The sequence below is a fragment of the Xiphophorus hellerii genome, chromosome 18, assembly GCF_003331165.1.
Source record: "Xiphophorus hellerii strain 12219 chromosome 18, Xiphophorus_hellerii-4.1, whole genome shotgun sequence".
Classification (NCBI taxonomy): Eukaryota; Metazoa; Chordata; class Actinopteri; order Cyprinodontiformes; family Poeciliidae; genus Xiphophorus; species Xiphophorus hellerii.
In genome coordinates, this window is record NC_045689.1 from 14,696,446 (window position 1) to 14,709,645 (window position 13,200).

General features: G+C 40.0%; 1 protein-coding gene across 5 annotated transcripts in view; it reads left to right on the forward strand.

Annotated features, from left to right (window-relative positions):
- Nucleotides 1–13,200, forward strand: part of b3gat1a (beta-1,3-glucuronyltransferase 1 (glucuronosyltransferase P) a) — a 104,714-nt gene that overhangs the window by 88,487 nt on the left and 3,027 nt on the right. For 2 of the 5 annotated variants that reach the window (XM_032590561.1, XM_032590560.1), the window contains 4 exons: nt 3,988–4,059; nt 4,163–4,665; nt 10,443–10,739; nt 12,797–12,904. In XM_032590561.1, coding sequence (XP_032446452.1) covers nt 3,988–4,059; nt 4,163–4,665; nt 10,443–10,739; nt 12,797–12,883 — 959 coding nt within the window. In that variant the 3' untranslated portion in view covers nt 12,884–12,904. Of the gene's footprint in view, nt 1–3,987; nt 4,060–4,162; nt 4,666–10,442; nt 10,740–11,941; nt 12,905–13,200 lie in introns of all 5 variants that reach the window. The other 3 variants (XM_032590564.1, XM_032590562.1, XM_032590563.1) reach the window with 3 other exon arrangements.

Here is a 13,200-nt window from a genome sequence, read left to right on the forward strand (position 1 = left end):
CCCTACTACAAAGTCTTCATAGCTCCCTGCAATTGCAGCAGATCTGTTTTATATTTCCTAGACACATCAAAAGGGATACAAGAACAGAGCACAAGTTCTCTGTTTATGGGCAGTTTGCATTGGCCTTAAACCATTTTGTTTTGGTGTTTCAAACATCAGCTTTATTTATTTTTTTAACAAACTGACATCCACTGTGATTTTCAGATTTATTGAAAATGCACAATAGCACTCCTGGTACATCAGCTGTTAAGCATCTAATTTCCTCATCAATCAAACAAAGCCTGAGGGTTTGAAAAATTATAAAGGAAAATCTGTACTAAAATAGCTATGTACTGGTATGAGATTCTCAAAGAGTGATATGGTTGAGTACAAACAACAACAGTTTCACAAATAGTAACAGGCCAGCATCACTTGAAATGTACAGAGGCAAGCTGGCTTTGAGGGTCGAGGGAGTGATGTAGTGATGACGCATGGTGTGTGCGACCAACCAGTAGGATAAATGAGGATAAATCAGACTCGGAAATCTTCTCCTTTCTCCTCTTCTGCTTTTCCCTTCAGGGGTTGCCACATCAAATCATCTGTCTTACCCTCTGCATCCTATTCCCTCACAACAACTAACTTCATGTCCTCTTTCGCCACATCCATAAATGTCCTTTTTGGTATTTCACTCAGCCTCCTGCCCAGGGGCTCCAAACTCAGCATCCTTTGATACAATCATCGTCTCTCCTCTGAACAAACTCAGAAATAATTTCCAATGAGAACAGTAAGAATTTGACATACGATGTAAAAACCTTCTCCCAAGTTTTTTTTTTGTTACAATAAATATAAATAAATCAATTAAAAACAAAATTAATTAAACAAATAAACACAAATTGAACAGTTTGGGGAGTTTGTTAGCTATGCACTGCACCACTTTGAAAACTCACACCTGTGCTGAATGACACTATGTCATATTATCACCTCTAACATTTAATTATTTTGATTTTGGCACACTGAATAAATGAAAAATCAGGAATAAACAGCTGTTGAAGTTATAGTGAATTTTAACTCTGTTGAGATCTTTCCCAGTTGTCGTTTGGCTCCTTAGAGTAAAGCAAGTATAACCAGTATAGCTGGGTAATCAGTCAGGCTATCTGCTCCGGTAGCCAGCCTGCTTCACATATTTCATTCATGACTTGCCAACTATAGTTTTATAGTGGCATTACTTCAATGGAAGTGATAGATGCTCCTTTAGTTTTAATTTTGTGACCATCTGTGATCTGTGTGATAATTGACCACAAATATTTTATGGTAAAATTATTAAATGTTAAATGTAGCAGATCAGCTGATCAGAAGTGTGCAGCAACATGTGGGGAGAGGCAGCACTGTGCTCCTATATGGTCTTCACATTCTCTGGGATTTTTATCTGAGACTTTAATCCTTAATAACTGGGTGATAGAAATTTCATAACATCAAAATTTTAAAATGTTGAAACACAATGATACCAATAACTAACTGGCAGCCTCAGCAGGCTTCTTACTAAATTTGAAAATATGCTCTCAGTACATCACTTTGTGTTTTAATTTTATTTAGAGAGATTATTGCAAGAACCTCTTACTTGATGTTTCATGACTCATAATGGGCGTGGGTGTCATTGAGGTCCTGACCTCAACTTTGAGAACCACTGTTTTAGATGATTAGGAATCCCTAAAGGATGGCTTTTTATGTAAATGTTTGCAGCATGTGTCTGTAGTGCCTCCTTTATCCTTACCCACTAGGATAGCACTCTGAGTTCAACTGTTTTATTTTACTTGACTTAGCAGACGTTCAACTTAATTTTTTTACATGTACACCAGCCTCAATATCCAAGATTAAACATATTTGTCTCAGACCATACTGTCACAACATGGTGACAGTTTCAACAAATTTGCATTTTCTTTCTTATAAAAATTCCACAGTGCAGCTTTAATCCTAAAAGTATTTTTGTAAAACATTCTGTGATAAATAATTAAATCAAAATTCTACACTTCTGTACAAATTTTCCCTTTTAAATTTAACAATTTTTCACAGTGCAATTCAGGGTGGTCCCCTGCATGATAAGCGTGGTGGCGGGCCATATGGCTTTTACTTGCCACTTCACTCTGCCTTACGTCAGCTCTGAATGTGACCAGCATTACATAGCTTGATTTAAGACGAAGCCAATTTCTGATTACTTAATTAGGATTCACCAGAAGAGCATTAAATGTCTACAAAATATATTTTTTGTGAATGTTTTTTAAGAGTCTGTAGTTGTGTGTTTAAGTATGGTCAACAATGTCTTCCAATTACAATGTCATTAAATTTGTTAACTTTCACATTTTCTTTTCTTTTAACACAAAAACATGATGTTGGTCAAGTGCAGGTTTTCAGGAGAAACCCTGCATGTTTCAGGGGAAGCCCTGAACTTGTCAACTTGTGGACCCACTTTTAAAACTACACCAGCTGGTGATATTAAATGAAAACAGCCAAATAGAAATCAGGGTTGTTTACCAGTCCCCAAAAATTAGGATATGCAAATGAAACCCCGTTGTCGGCCTGGTCGTCGACACTCGGAAGCGGTGGGGCCAAACTCAATGAGACCCATTAAATCCAATGAGTCACAAACAAGATGAGAGTACTCACTCAACCTTGGAATATTTTCTGTGTCCTCATGTGTCACCTCCTGACATTATGCAGTATGGATCTAGTGAAGCTCAGCACAGATGGTCAGGATGGCACGTTTCTGTCTCCCTCATTGCCAGAGGTGCTTTCAGACATTCCGTTTACCTGAAGAGCCATCTTGTTTCTGCCACTGAGCAGGGACATGCACAGATAGACAGTAGGAGGCGCTGGAGCACCTGCCCTTTTTCCTCTGGACAAAACAGCACCCTTCTGTATTTTTTTTTTTCTTACCATCTATTGGGTGTTGCCCAAGACAATACGTGGCTATTGATTTGAAATAGATATGCAAAGATGATGCACAAGCTGTGCCTAAAAGAAAAAAATCTCACATTACTAAGGCAGCTGGTGGTTCCATGTGCCACACAAGGTGCCCTTTTTTCCACTTAAGCACCTGCTCCCCACCCCCAACATGTCTGTACATGACAATGCCACCAAGTATCTTCCGGTAGGTTCACAAAAGCATGAAAGTCACTGAGTTTGCTTATTCCATGTTGCCAGAGGTGCAAACAGACATTTTGGAATCCTGAAGCATCATCTGGTTCGGCGGCGTCTCACTCCCACTTCGGTCTAGTGTAGCTGCACATAAATTTCACTATAATGTTTTAGCATGCTCCAGCTTCTTGATGTTTGGCTGTTCCATATTGAAGCATGTGCAATTGTGACCCAATTCAAAAACTCAGAACTAAAACTTTCAGCAATTTTAGTTTTTTGTTTTTGCTCATTCCAATTTCGCCTGTCTCTCCTTGTTCCTCACTCATCCCATACTCGTGCTGCTGTTCCGTCCCTTCAGCCAATCAGAATTTAAAGTTATGCATCATTCATTTAAGCATCCAATCACTGACAGGCAAAATAAAACCCAATAAACAATTTTAGTTGCATCACATATGGAGCACGTTTTTTCACATTATATTAACAAAAGTAAATTAAGAGCCCTCTGCTGGACAAGTTACTACATAGGCTATAGACAAAACAGCTCAAGTCAACTGTAATTGTCAGAAGAATCCTATGTATGCCCTCTCTGTTCAGAAATTGGTCAAAGATTTTCTCAGTTGCGGTAAATTATAGCAGGGCTACACTTAAACAATGCAGTAAAAGGCAAAAGAGTGGAGAGGGAGTCTGTGGTGGAGTCCGGACCAAAAAAAAAATTTCAGTCCACATAGACTTGTTCTTATGATTACATTTGAATAAAAGTCCATAAGCAATGCTTTGGGAATAGCTGAGCTCATGTTTCCCCTCCGTCGTTTCGCGCTGTCTCCCTCTCCGCCAGCTGTTTTGTCCTCTCACGGTGCCTGCTTTCACTTCTTGCAGCCTGTCACCACCTAGTAAAAGAGATCTTTATCATTCCAGAGAGGCTTGCGGTCCACCACCACCGACTCTCAGGTACACTTTACCCCCATTGGGTTTAAGTCACCTGAGGCAAATATTCAGAGCAGCTCAGGATTGCACTAATGCCTTACCTGCCTTCTTATGCCCATATCTGCAGATGAAGGCGCCGAGGGCAGGAGGGAGGCTGGTGGTCAGGACTCCAAAGAATACTGTGCCTCAGATAAGGACATTGTGGAAGTGGTGAGGACAGAGTACGTGTACACGCGGCCTCCACCCTGGTCAGATGTGCTGCCCACGATTCACATCATCACTCCCACATACAGCCGGCCGGTGCAGAAGGCAGAGCTGACCCGTATCGCAAACACCTTCCTCCATGTCCCCAACTTGCACTGGATTCTGATAGAAGACTCGCAGAGGAGAACTCCTCTTGTCACAAGTCTCCTTCGAGAGACGGGGCTAAACTACACCCACCTCAATGTGGAGACTCCCAAGAACTTTAAAATACGAGGTGACACTCGTGACCCCAGGATTCCCAGAGGAACCATGCAGCGGAACCTGGCCCTGCGTTGGCTTAGGGAGACCTTCAAAAACAACAGCCAGCCGGGCATCGTCTACTTTGCAGACGATGACAACTCGTACAGCCTGGAGCTATTTGAGGAGGTAAATGCCGTTGTCAACCCTGCTACTCTATCGGTGTATATTCTAGTGTCTTTCACAAATATTTATGACATTTGAAATGCTGCACTTCAAATTTTGGTTAATGTCTTTGCATTTTTTGAGCATGGCTGTGAATGTTTTTTTTTTATAACTTTTCTGTTTACAGTTTGCTCTACCGAAAGAACCATGACGCAAAGCTGCCTTGCAGCTTCCTTCATTTTCAGTTGCCACGGGCAACTGATCTCAAGTTCAGATGACATATGATCCAAGTGAAAACTGTTCAGTTTTTAAAATTCTCCATAGTGTATGCAGAAATATTAAAAATGTACTTTTAGTACTTTTGCCAACTCATGACTTACAGTGTGTGGGAAGCTTCTGAACTGTGTGTTTCGCTGCAGATGAACCGGGTTAAAGTCAGAAAATGCAGTCGCTAAAAATATTTCCAACATTTTTTTTTTTTTATTAACTTGTGTAGTTTAGTAAACTCAGTTTTCTGTGCAAGCTCACATGCTAGATTTGCTATGTTGTCTAAAGGGAATAACATGATTTCACAACCTGCATGTGTGAAAACATTCAAAAATACGTTCTGCATTCGCATGATATATAAATTAAAGCTGCTTTGATGCAATTTTGCTTTTACACACATCCACACACACATATGACATTATTATGTTTTGGCCCCATCATAGCATTAGCTCCAGATTTATATGTCTCTTTAATTTCAAACAATAATCCAATCTACGTTTGACACAAGTAGCCTTACTTCTCAACTTCCATTTTAATTATCTGTGTAAGAAAATATATACAGTTTTTTAATTTTATATGTTGCGTCAAAATTAGGGCATTGCACAAAGCATTTATTTCATAAGGTTCGTACTACACTTCTTGTCCTAAACATTTTACATCATCACTTTCCTATGCAGTATATTTATAACATGTTGCTCAGCTACTCTTTCTTCTTTCTGTCAGACAATTCCTTAGCTCCCAACAAGCCCAGTCAGGGATCTGAAGCTGCCCGAGTGATGTCAGCACATGTAATCAGAACATCTCAAGCCATCCGTTTTGACATCAGTCGAATTACCTGAGCAGAAACAGTGTAGGTCCTGCCAGTATTAACCTCAAGTCTTGTTAGTTTTGCAGACGTTGTCTGTGGCAAATGGAGTGGCCGGTATTGATGGTGACTGTCATTACCTTTCTCTGGAAATCAGCCAAAGTGCTCTGCCTTCCTCTGAGATCCTCCGTCACCTCCAACAAGCTTATTCAGAGGCCAAAGTTAAAACCCTGGGGGGCAAAGACAGAGCTATGGGAGTGTGAAAATAGAAAAAGGGAAAAATAAAAGGCTTCAGCTGAATAGATGAAACTACTGTACAGCGTACTGAAATCCTGACAGGCATTAGCAGAGTAGATGTGGGTCAGTCACATATGCAGGTGACTTATTAAGACTTGGAAAAACTCTGTATTTATACTGCAAGGTAATTTGAAAAGATTATAAGGTTGCATAAAACAGAATTAAACACACCTAGGCAAGTTAAACTAGGGCAAAAAGTAATGAAACACTGCAAATCATGATTGCATCATAAACAGAGAAAGCAAATCACAATTTCATAGTCTTAGTAAACTGCCTCTCTGTTAACTAAAATGCTACTAGTCAGTGTTCCATTAAAGTTCTGAAGGTAGACAAATCCTACACACACAAAAAACTATCAGTCTAAAAGGAGTTTTATATGAAAAGCACTCAGGCTCCTCATGTTGCTGATCTTTTGAGTCTTACACTTCAGACATTATCGTCCCCAAGGGAAAATTATCTTCCACAAACGAGCCCCAGCACTCATAGCCAATAAGACAATAACTACCAGAGGCTGCAATGCTAATTCAATGTGTGTCAATTGTGTGCAAACCAGATATTCCTCATCTTCTAAATTTCAAATTATGTGCAAGAGAGAAAATAAAAAAGCATTTATGAATTAAAAGTTTCTCATTTACCAACATTTAAATTAACTGACGAATGTTTAAATAGGAGGAGGTTTACTCATGTTTGTATATGTTTATGTAAACTAGAATTTGAATTTAATTTAAATTTATCTAAACTTAAATTTAACAAATATGTTAAATTCTGAAAGACAAGAACAGTTTTATTTGTAAAGACTGTGAGAACAATAACTAAACAATACTGCTAAGATTTTGTAGCAATGGAGAACGTTTTTATGCTGCTTTCATGAATGCGCACAAAGATATTTAAATCCATCAATTGCAGCAACACAGACAATGATAAATATATTCTTGAATGCAAATATATATTTTTAGGTCAGTCATTAATGAAATCTTGTGAATACTTAATAAAAGAATATTTCTTCTCAGTTACAATGATGCATGCAAAGTTCTCCTCCAAATCCTTATTTTTAATTCACTATTTAGTGTACTGTAGTGTTCTTGCCCCTTGTCACCATTTCACTTAGCAATCTTTAAAAATATCTAACATTCATGGAATAAAGGATGCATAAAAATGGAATTGATGCCGAATCCGTAGAGCGAATCTCCGACAAACGATGTTATAATGGCGGAAATAGGGAAACTCAATGCCTTACACAAGACATTTTTTTGAGTCATTTTGCCTTATGAGCCAACACTGAGGCAAAGACAACAGGCAAAAAAAAAATAAAATCACCAACGAGTTGTGCATCAGGTCTATAAGGTTCTTTGTGTGAAACAACGGAGAAACATTTTTCGCAGCCAGAGGGAGAATGTGGGGCACAAAGTCTCATTGGATGTGACTGTGAAAGCTGCCAGACTATTTTGCACGTACAAAGCGGGTGAGTAATGATTTAAATGATACAAGCTTGTGAAACTCTGCCTTCAGGAACATAACAGTAGCATAAAAAGGTTCTTAAATGTAAATACCACAGCTACTGTAGCACGTTTTCAAGCTGCCATAGTGCTACCATTGGAATTTACACATACAATCAAGCATAACTACCTTCACCTATTGATCTTTGATTTGACCATCAGTAGGCCTACGTGTCCTTGTGACAATAGAAAGGGATATTTACTATCAGTTACCTTCTCGCAGACAACATGTGGTAGGTGTTGATCACAGTTTCATTCAAGTGGACATGAGGTCGGCTGCAGACCTTGATTCATCTTTTGCATCATCCCAGACTCCGTTTGGGTTTTGGAAATGTAACAAGTTAAAATCCGCCCTCTGAAAACTCTGGGTAACAGCTGTCAGGTCACTGACATCGCTGAACCATGATTTCCTATTATTTTCCGCAAAATCTTTATGACCGCAACGTGTTAGCATTGGCAACCACTGACGAACCCCGGTGGGAGGTTTACTTCCTGCGGATAAGGTGCGTCTACGATACAAATTGCGACCGCCGATTGGTCAGTGGCTGACAGGTGGCTGACGAGCCTCGCAGAATGATTGACAGGTGGAGTCCTGTCAATTTTGAGACAACTTCCTTTCTCCATTTTTAGAAAAGCCAAGGCTTTACAAATATAAATGTATGAATAGCAATGTAAAAGAAGAAATAAGCACAGCAATGACGACGAGTCACTTCAAAACAAAGCAGTCTTTTAATTTTAAATTAAAGACAAAATGATTATGGAGCTTACATTCCGAACAACCGTATCTTCGCCATTAATGGGGGAGCAAAGCGAGCATTACAAAATCTGCAGTCTCTGTGTCAATATCCAGGAGCAAAAGTGTCCAAACCTTTTGCCGAGATGGTCAAAGTCATTTAGTGCAAAGGCCACAAAAATCTTACATTTCTTAAAATAAAAAAAAGCAAATATTTTATATTTTTTAATACTCAAAAATATATTAAACAAAACAAGTTAATAAACTGTTGTTTTTGTAGAAAATTGTTGTTGATCCAAAGTATAAAAGGGTCTTGAATCAAAGAAAGGGTTATAATTTAAAAACAAAAACAAAAAACAATTAATTTAGTTTTTTTTGGGCTAGAGTTTTTATTTGTCTCCTCTGAGCAACAAGAATGTAACGGGTCTGAGCTTGCTGAATTTAGCCAAGTTTAATCACTGGCGAGTGGGGAATATTTAAATAATTGAATTAAATAATTAAATTTTTAAATGGACAAAGTTCTTTACTGAGTCTAACAAAATAGCATGTCAGTTGGAAGTAAACTGAATAAATTGGGTTTTTGAAACAAAGAAAAGTTTGAGAAACTTTTATGAAAATCTTTTGTTTGAATAATAACCCATAGACTCCACAAATTAGAGCAGTGTATAGTGCAGTTTCCATTGTCTCCCAAAATATCCTTAAAGACTGAAGAATCTAGAAGAATAATTGGTTTTTATGTGTCTTTTCAACCAAATGACTTTGTTTCTTTCTTCAGTCTAACGTCTCAAACACAGTACTGTGTCTCTGTAGGCCCCTAGCAAACTGGAGCAGGAAACTGAGCTTAAATGCTGAGACTGGCATGCATTCGCAAAACTGGAGCAACACCACACAAGAAATTGTGTACAAACCCATCATATTCGCCTGACTGAGGCAGGGGAAACTTGGTTGCATTTTCATTTGCTTGGCTGCCAGCAGAAGAGGGGATTTGTGTCAGTTTCACTCCGGCTGATATTCCCTCCAGAAGAAGCGAGCGGAACACTCATTTTCACATTTCCAGTGTGGATGGGAGAGTGACAAACCTCTTGACACCACCTGCAAGGGGCCTGATTTGTTGTTTTCTCTTGTTGTGAGGGAAGGCGTAAACATATCTGCAAGAGGAAGCTGGCAAGTGACGTCGCAGCCAGACGATAGACGGATTTACTCCCTGCCAAGGAACGTTCATCCTTGAAACGGTGCGAAGAGACACGGTTTGTAGCTGACAAAGCAAGCTGGAGACTGAAAAGACAGAATAAGAGTGTGATGAGAGATGATGTTGGATAGAGAAATGTGACCAATGGCAGAGGATATTTTTAGCCCAACCAAGCACATAGACACATATACAAACCCAGTATCTCTTCAGTGTCACCATTACTTCCTAGAGCTCATTAGAACAGACTCAGCTACTTGTTTTTCCCAGGAGCTCGCATCCACGAATCTCCCAAAGTTTTCTGCCGCTTCGTAATGTTCAAACTGTGCTCCTCCTAAATCACCTGACCTGAACGCTCAGCAGAAACGGAAAAGATACGAATGCGTCCGATGTGCCTGCTTGTTCCATCAGTGCATGCAAGCACTGCATCTTACCAGTGACTGCAGAGGTACTTAAGAGGCATCATTATTTCTGCTGCACTGAGTTTGACTGAATGCCCCTGCAGTTTCTAAATCCTCTTCGACCCTCATTATAAAAATGCACCTTTTATTACAGCTGCAGCTTTTTGTCAGAGTGGCAAGAACCCAAGGAGCAACAGACAAAGGAGAGGGCGGCAAAAGTGCTTGATCGTAGAAGATTAAAGGACCAAAAAAAGGGGAAGTAAAAAGGAGGATGGTGCAGTTCCACCTTAAAGAATCTTTTGAGCCAACCATGAAACTGAGCCATTTTCTCTAATAGCTCTGCTCCTTTAAAGCCTCCTGGCTCTGCTCATGTTTACTCCCTTTTAAGATGGCTGCGCCTCATTATCTTATTGTACGGCAGCCCTTGAACAGTGTGTCAGCTGCACTGGTACAGCAGCACGGTCAATATTCACCATCTTTCAGAATGAATCATCTCCGTCCATGCTCTGCTGCAGCACTGCTGACTGAAGCTAAACTACTGTCTTCCTGTCATGTATGCTCCTTCAGATCACTAATATGCTCTCTCTCTCTCTCCCTCTTCCTCTCCTCCGGCTAGATGAGGTCGACTCGGAAAGTCTCAGTGTGGCCTGTGGCCTTCGTGGGCGGCCTGCGCTACGAGTCCCCCAAGGTAAACGCAGCCGGAAAGGTCTACGGCTGGAAAGCGGTGTTCGACCCCCACCGGCCATTTGCCATCGACATGGCTGGCTTCGCCATCAACCTGAAGCTCATCCTCTCCAAGCCACAGGCGTACTTTAAGCTCCGCGGGGTGAAGGGAGGCTACCAGGAGAGTAGCTTGCTCCGAGAACTTGTAACACTCAATGACCTGGAGCCAAAAGCTGCCAACTGCACTAAGGTAACGTCAGTTTTTTTTTTTTTTCTATGATCATGAAAGTTCAGCAACACACCTGAAACAGTTTAACTCTATTTGACACAGTCCAAAATCTGCAAAATAAAATCCAGGGTGTAAATTGGTTTTGAGTTGGGAACTTTTTCATTTATTTATTTTTATGTTCACTGTTTTAATTAACACGAAGTATTAATTTTATAAAATACTTTATTTTAAATGCTTGGTGAATGTAGATTTAATTTAAATCTGCTGAAAAGAAAACTAAAAAAATCAAGTTAAGAGTGGCAAAATAATTTACACATACTCCCAGCTTCAGTTGCTGCATCTGAGCTTTAGCAAGTTGCGATTCTTAAAACATACAAACTTAATTTTTCAAACAATCTGTTTTTCAACAGAGTTTCTATTGGTGCCTTTTTTTGATGACTCATATAATAAACATGAAAAAAATGGTTTTAAAAAAAATGTACATTCTTAAATTCCGTATTCAATTTAAGAATACGAGTGGCTTCTTTTAACTTTAAAGAAGAAGCACAAGTCTTGTGCAAATATGTGCACGTCACATATGTGACATGTGCAGTATTTGAGCCTCATGTCAAATACTGACATGAGGCTCACAGTAATTAAAAACGACTGTTAATTTAACCTCGATGGATCCCCAGTATTCACTGTGATTATTAACAAATGCTAAAATCTGCTAAAACTTGAGACTCTCTCTAAAAACACTGATATTTGTGTATTTTAATAGTCCAAGCACAAAATATGGGTCGTTATGTATTAACATGCACCAGGCACGTGCAGAGGGGGCTTAAGCCCCTGCCCCTTTGATTCTTGATGCCATCAGTACAATACAGCATAGCTGTTGCTCGTTATAGAAAACTTTTTTCTGGTTGTTAATCAAGCAACAACCAAACCTTTTCTATATATATTCTGCTTGCAAAAAATGCATTTTATTTCCATAAGCACTTGGTGCAGATGGACTATTTTCTCTCCAGCTTTACCGCTCCCTCTTGCGGTTGTTGGTCTGGGTCACCTCGCTAAGCTTTCTCTCCAGGCAAAGAGGAGTCAGCCAGAGGCCTTCAGCAAGCCAGTCCTCATCACAAGCACCCATACACACACAGACAAAGACAGAACGGAGAAGAAAAGGAGGGGAAGGGAAGGGACGTACTCTCAGCCAGGTTTTCATCCTGCTCCTCTCCTGCCTTTCACAGGCCTAAATGAAAAGAGGGGATTCAGGGAACTGCTCACGGAACTGAATTGGACTCGGTGAAGGAGGCAGAGACGTCACACTGATTACAGATGAGTGCAGGAGATGGACAAAAAGGGTGGTAAAGATGGAGTAAAAGGGAGGGGGTGGGGGTTAAGTCGTGTATGTGCATGTCTTTTTCTTATAATCGTCCACTTCAGATGCGAGCGTCACGGTTACCCGCCTCCTCACTACACCTGAGCAGAGAGGGAGTGGGCTCCTGGCATGGCTCATGCATATTTCATGACTGCTGCCAAGGCGAGATGAAAGAAGGAAGGGTACCAACACAAAGGAGAGAAGAGGGAAATGAGCTTGACACTTTGAGTTTGTTTCCCTCTTTCTCCTCCCCCCTTTGCAAACGTTTTCCTGCGTGTTTGTTCTGTCTCTGGGGCAAAAGCAAGCCAGCATGAAGGCTTTGGAGGATGTAATGGAACAAAAACGTATCCAGAAGAACTGGGGAGAAAACTGTAGTAATGCCACTAAGGGAAAAGTTTATACAACAAATAATTTAGAGCTGTCAGTCATTTGAAGGAAGCAATTATTCTGTGGTCAGAAGAGGACAAGCTGAAAAAAGGCTGTGCTAAATTTGTAAGAAAACCCTGTTTCAACGCTGCCTCTTTTCACTCTGCAGGGTTCACGCTCAAGTAGCTCTTTACACATAGATAGGCCCCGTGGTGGTGAATGTACTGCTGGAGCAGCGTCCACAATCGTCTGTAGTTGAAGAACATGAGGTTGAATCAGTGCATTAAGGGTACAGCATGTCACTAATGTTTCTGCTGTTTGTGTTTCCATGCTATTTTTATTTTTATTTTTTTACCAGATACTCGTTTGGCACACAAGGACAGAGAAACCCGTCCTTGTGAATGAGGGGAAGAAAGGATTCACAGATCCAAACATGGAGATTTGATTGTACTTTCCTCAAACTCTGGTAAATATTCAGACTATGTGACGCATCAAAGGGAGGATTTTTTACTTTGTCTAACTAATGTGCAGAAAGAGCATTTCCCCCTTTATATATTTCATCTTTTTCATTCTATCAGATACAGATAACCTGAGCAAATTCAGCATCTTAATCATATTTAAGTTTGGACTTTGACAAAACCAAAACCATAATTTTGCTAATTTTTATCAGGCAGTCAAAGGTGGAGTTGCTCTTTTATCCAATCAGTACACAGAATATTTTCCCGGTAGTTTTGGGGATGGTCTAGATAAGCAGATCCTTGT